The 6,000-nt window shown below is 44.8% G+C and overlaps 1 protein-coding gene across 1 annotated transcript in view; it reads left to right on the forward strand.

The window, feature by feature from the left end:
- Positions 1 to 2,240, forward strand: part of NFATC2 (nuclear factor of activated T cells 2) — a 69,901-nt gene extending 67,661 nt beyond the window's left edge. The window contains exon 10 of the mRNA XM_041478458.1: positions 2,152 to 2,240. Coding sequence (XP_041334392.1) covers positions 2,152 to 2,207 — 56 coding nt within the window. The 3' untranslated portion in view covers positions 2,208 to 2,240. The remainder of the gene's footprint in view (positions 1 to 2,151) is intronic.
- Positions 2,241 to 6,000: the final 3,760 nt, after the last annotated feature.

Here is a 6,000-nt window from a genome sequence, read left to right on the forward strand (position 1 = left end):
GGTTAATGCTTCACACTGCTCCCCTGCAGCTTCTCAGCCCTGTTCAGGCTGCAGCCCCCTGTAACCTCAGCCCGCAGAAGCCACTGCTGACCTCAGGGGAGGGAAAGTGAAGTTTGCAGGCTGAGTCAGCACTTCACCACAGCATCCAACCTGCCCAGAGCCGGCCCCAGGCAGGGAACAACCAAAGCTGGACCTCCAAAACCTCTTCAGGGAGCTCCACTGAATTATCTGCTCGTGTTTCACTTATTATTTAACCCTTCCTAGATGCAGATTTTCCATGACTGTATGAGATAAAAGGAATAGGTAAAACTCATCTGCGGTATTTTTGGTAGCACAAACAAATGCGTTGATAAATAAATCGCCTGCAGCCTCAGCCCACTTGTTCCTCAAAAGGAAATGACCCTCTGAGAGTGGGTGCCCACTTCTTTTACCTCACTGCTATTTTTAGCTGAGGCTGTGAAAACTTTCCATTGAAGACCTGCTCCTGTCATTTCCTGGGTAGAGCAGGCAGGAAGCTGTGAGTGAGCAGGAGGAGGCTCTGCCTCAGGCTGGACCAACCTCCCCTCCCTCTGGCTGCTGCCCTGCACTGCAGAGCAGCCCTCCCTGACCCAAATGTTCCTTGTGTGCCACAGCTCACCCACAGCCAGCAGCTGACAGTGGCAGGAAGGATGCTGGGCAGCAGCAGAGGGCAGGAGTTCTGCTGTTCCTGCCCGAATCATCTCCAGGAGGCACCTGGAGGGTGGCTCAAATCAGGCATCTCCTAGCTGGAATTAGGATGGGCTGTGACTGGGAGGATTTCTGGGCATGGAGTTCCTGGAGTACAGCCCCCAACATGGAGCCTTGAAAAAATACAGATTTTACTTTCTCAGAGACAAATCCCAGCATGCAGAGAGGGAGGAGATTTCAAACCATGAATTGGAAATATTAAAAACGAATTCATGTGTTCTCCTTCCCAGAGACTTGCCAGAGACTGGGCACCAGGTTTTTTTAGATAGGGGAAGTAGTGAAATTCTATGTTAATTAATACTGTGTTAATGAATGTTTCTCATAAATATTTATTAGAAATTGGATAGAATATAGAGGAGTCTTAGAGCTGCAAACCTGAGGATTAATCAGTTTTGAGTGAGGGCCTGCTTTGGTTTGAGTTAATCCCTGTTTCAGCCCTTAAATATGAACAGGGAGAAGTCATTTAGATCTGGGGTCTGAAACTTAGAAAATTTCGTTTTCTTGTTTAAAGGCAAATTAGAGTAACTAAGGAGTTTCCACACCATGATGAACACAGCACCAAGGTGAAACGGAGCCCCAAAGAGGCAGCTCTGGAGTTCTGCATCACAATGTTCATGGTTTAGGTCTCTCCTAATCAAAGTGCAGAGATTTCTGCATTAAATTCTAGGGAGCACCTGAATTCTAGAGAGAGATTTGTTGTTCCAGGAGGTGCCAGAGGGTGCTTTAGGCAAGTGAGTGTGAAAAGTTGCCAGGAGACATTGGCTGTTGTAAATGTTCTGACTTTTCAACAGAGCAGAGTTCTTCAGTGTCTCCCCTTGAGCTTTATGAACAAGCCTGTCCCAGCCTCTCACAGTAGCCTGGTGCTGCTTGCAGGTTGTTTGTGCTCCACTCTGCAAAAAAATGACAATAAAGATGTAAAGCAGCTAGAGTCTAGAGTGGGATTAAAAAATACCAAACATAAACCACGCAAATGCAAACTTTTTCACCTGAATTGCAGTCTCTGTGTTTTCATCACTGTCCACTGTATTTCCTCCACACCTGGCCCTTTTCTCTTTCAAATATTTTTCTTTCAGCCTAGTGGAACTGTTCAAATGCTTAGGTACCTAGAGATGTTCCTTCCTTTTTCCCCTGGGGTAAGGGCAGTGTCTGTGGCAGAGGGATGTGTGTGAGGGATGTGGCAGCCCTGGGCAGTGCTGCAGCCTCTCTGTGTTTTATGGCAGCTGAATCCACTCCTTCCCCCTTGCCTTCCAAAAATGTGTAATCTGGGCAGACAGGACCATTATTTATTACTTAGATTTTAATAAAATTGAGTATGAATGCAGAGGGGATGTTTGCAGCTTGACTGCCCAAAGATTGCTTTTACTTTTTCCTTGTCGTGATGTTGGAAGTGCTTTAATGTTTCCTCCTCTTTCTTTTATTTCCCAGTTAACGAAATTATCAGGAAGGAATTTTCTGGACTCCCTGCCAGAAGCCAGACATAGAAGAAGAGATTTGTGAGACAACTTTTACCAAACCCTTCCATAAGTGACCTCTTAGATCCTTCAGTGCCCCTGCAACCCCCGGCTTCCTTTGCAGTTCATCTCCAGGCAGAGACTCAGTGCAAGGAACAATGAATTGGCACCAAGTGACAGCCTTGGCTGAGCACCTCGCCACCTCTGTGTGTAAACACCACGAAGGACACCCTTCCTTTCATCCAGAGACCACATTGTTCTCCTGGAACAGAGCATCTGTCTGAGGAAACACTTCAAGCCTGCTGCAAACCATCTGTCTGTGCGTCCGTCCATCGCGGGAGACAGGAGCTGTCCCCTGGGCAGGGCTCAGAGCCTGGGGTGGCCACTGGGGCTGGGCAAAGGGGAACAAAGAGTAATATATTCCGTGGAAGAGCAACACCATCCTGCAGGTCACGAACAATGGTTTGCCCTCCAGGTTTCAAAGCCCTCCTGAGAAATGTTATTATTGTAGGGAACTGAGGCAGCCGAGCTCGCTCAGCCTTCTTCCAGTCTAGGATCAAAAGCCAGTTTGCTCTGAGCACTGTGGTTGGTATTTCAGACAGGAGATCTCAGCTGAATCCAGGGGTTTTCTTCATTTTTTTGTCAGACTGGATAGGAATTTGAAGGAGAGGGATTCTCACAACCAACCAGTGAAAAGAGCAATTCAGCAGTTGCAACGCCTGCCCCAAGGTAAAATAAACCCAGGTAAACCAGAGATTAATATATAGGAGTCACAGTAAACACCAAAGATTTTATGATTGATCCTTATTAGTATTTAGGCAGTGTATGAACACATCTTAGATATTTTCTCTCTAACAATTGTTGCTGTTTCTTTTCATGTAGAACCTGCTCTTGGCTCATAACTTGTCTCATTTAGCAGCTGGAACATTTACTCACCCAAGCTGCAGAGGAAAATAATTGCATCTTACAGAAGCCATACATTCCAGAGAAAATAGACACTTATTTATATTCACCTGGCCTCTTTAGCTTTGCAAAGCTACCAGCAATTCCTGGCAAGGTTCCATTTCCATGGGAGTTAGTATTTTGTTATGTTTTGCTTCGTGTGTTAGAATATCCTGTCCTGACTCCTGCTTAGCACATTCCAGGTAACCACTGCCACCTGCAGTTTAGAATATTTAGGGGAGTCAGGTTAGAATATTTAGGGAAGTCAGGGATAAAAAGGCTTCTGAGTGGGTAATCAGTGTACAGTGAAAGATAGCCATCATATTTTAGGAATTACATAGTAGTCTTTCCTGGTTTTATAAATAAGGAATGCTGATATTTTCAGGAATGCAGAGCCTGAGCTCTGCTCTAGAGCACAGTGAAATTAATCCAGTTTTCAGTTGTGTCACAGAATACCAGCGTGTCCCCTGCTCACAGCGGGAATGAGGGATGGGAATTCAGCAGAGCAGCCTCAAAAGGGGTTCCCCAATGTCTCAAGAAAGATTTTGCACAATCCCTGCAGAGCATGTGCTTGGTCCAACAGAAATATCTTCAGGACTATCAGGAAGAATATGTTTTCTGCCACTAAAAGCTGGTGCTTAAACTCTGCAGGGTCTTGGGGGTCAGAGTGGCAGACAGAAGCATTAGGTTCTTCAGAACACCTGACCTGGGGCTCAGCTAGAATTGGCTCTTGAACAGAAAACTGAATTTCACGAGAGCACCTCTGAACTCCAGATTCAGCCCAGCTCAGATCCAGACCCAGAGCAGAGCCCTGCCCATCCCAGCCTGCCATTAATATTTTGTGTTTCTGCTTTGTGAGGTTCAGACCTTTCCCCCCAGAATGAGTTCCCTGTATCCCAACACCCAGAACTGCCTCACTCTGGTGCTCTCCTGGTGAGCTCTGCCCTGCAGGTGCCCTGGCCAAGCCCCAGCCTGGAGCTGCAGAGGTGAAAATGGCCTTTTTTCATTCTGCCTTTTGCAGAAACAGAAGTGAGGCCCAGCCTTGCTGCAGAGGGGAATTCCTGCTAGACAGCACTCAGCAGGACTGGCTGGCTCACACACCTCAAAAAGCTATTTTGGATTGTTAAAAGCTGTCAGTGGGCCAGCATCTGACACATATTAAGGGGTTTTTAGTCCAGTCTGACGAATTAGACAATTTTGACATATTCCAAGGCCAAAAGTTGCCTTGTCAGAAGTTCTGTGCTATAGCTGAGTAAAAGAACAGACCAAATGCATCTCCCACTTTCACACTTGGATGTATCAAACGTTTTCCATGATCCAACCTGTAAAGTATAGGAGAAATTTAACAAACAACCCAGCAACCCATCCACATTGAAAAAAAAATCCTCAGATTACTGGCAGAACCTTCTCTTTTGCTGCATTTTAAATAGAAGCTGAAAGAAGCCCAGGAAGGTCTTTTCAGGTCTGTGATGTGCTGCTGCTGCTGCTCTGGTGATTTTCTGCAGCAGCTACTTATCAATTTCAGAGAATAATTTCTGCATATTTATTTTTAGATAATATCAATTTAGAAAAGGGGCTCGGAAGTAAAATCTAGTGCTGGATCTGAGCAAAGGAAAAGGTCAGTGTTTAAGTTCTGCCTTCTGGATTGTAGATGCTGAAATGTCCTTTAATTAAATTAACCCCCAGAAGGAAGGAGCAGCTGAAACCTTGGGTTTGGGCTTGGAGCAAGGGCTGTTCAGAGGGAGCCAGGCAGGCCCAGCCCTGCAGTGCTGCACCAGGAGCTCTGCAGCCAAAGGACACAGATTTCCACTGTGCTCGTGTTCTTCAGGCCCTTTGCTAGACAGGGGGACACAGGGTTGGGTTTTGATTTGTTGGATTTATTTTTGGGGGTTGCTTTCTTTTGTTGGTTTTTTTTTTTTAGATTTTGGGGCTGGTTTTTTTGTGGGTTTTTTTGTTTGTTTGGGGGTTTTTTTTGGGTTTTTTTTGGTGTTTGGGGAGTTTTTTGGGGGGGTTGGGGCTTTTTGGGTTTTTTTGGGGTTTTTTGGGGTTTATTTGGGTTTTTTTTGGGGTTTATTTTGGGTTTTTTCTATTTTTTGGGGGTTTTTAGGGGGGTTTTTATGGGGTTATTACGGGTTTTTTTGGGTTTTTTTTGGGTTTTGGGGAGTTTTTGGGGGGGTTGGGGCTTTTTGGGGCTTTTTTGGGGTTTTTTTGGGTTTTTTGGGGTTTATTTTGAGTTTTTTTGCTGTTTTTTGGGGGTTTTATGGGTTCTTTTTTGGGTTTTGGGGAGTTTTTCGGAGGGTTTGGGGCTTTTTGGGTTTTTTGGGGGGGTTTTGGGGATTTTTGGGGGATTTATTTTGGGTATTTTTGCTGTTTTTTGGGGGGTTTTATGGGGTTTTAATGGTTTTTGGGGGTTTTTTTTTTTGGGTTTTTCTTGGGGTTTATTTTGGTTTTTTTGCTGTTTTTTTGGGGTTTTATGGGGTTTTTTTTGGGTTTTTTTTTTGGGTTTTGGGGAGTTTTTGGGGGGTTTGGGGCTTTTTGGGGCTTTTTTGGGGTTTTTTTGGGTTTTTTGGGGTTTATTTTGAGTTTTTTTGCTGTTTTTTGGGGGTTTTATGGGTTCTTTTTTGGGTTTTGGGGAGTTTTTCGGAGGGTTTGGGGCTTTTTGGGTTTTTTGGGGGGGTTTTGGGGATTTTTGGGGGATTTATTTTGGGTATTTTTGCTGTTTTTTGGGGGGTTTTATGGGGTTTTAATGGTTTTTGGGGGTTTTTTTTTTTGGGTTTTTCTTGGGGTTTATTTTGGTTTTTTTGCTGTTTTTTTGGGGTTTTATGGGGTTTTTTTTGGGTTTTTTTTTGGGTTTTGGGGGTTTTTTTTTGGGGGTTTGGGT

This window comes from Pyrgilauda ruficollis, unplaced genomic scaffold (genome assembly GCF_017590135.1).
Source record: "Pyrgilauda ruficollis isolate IOZ18807 unplaced genomic scaffold, ASM1759013v1 scaffold45, whole genome shotgun sequence".
In the NCBI taxonomy this organism is placed as follows: domain Eukaryota; kingdom Metazoa; phylum Chordata; class Aves; order Passeriformes; family Passeridae; genus Pyrgilauda; species Pyrgilauda ruficollis.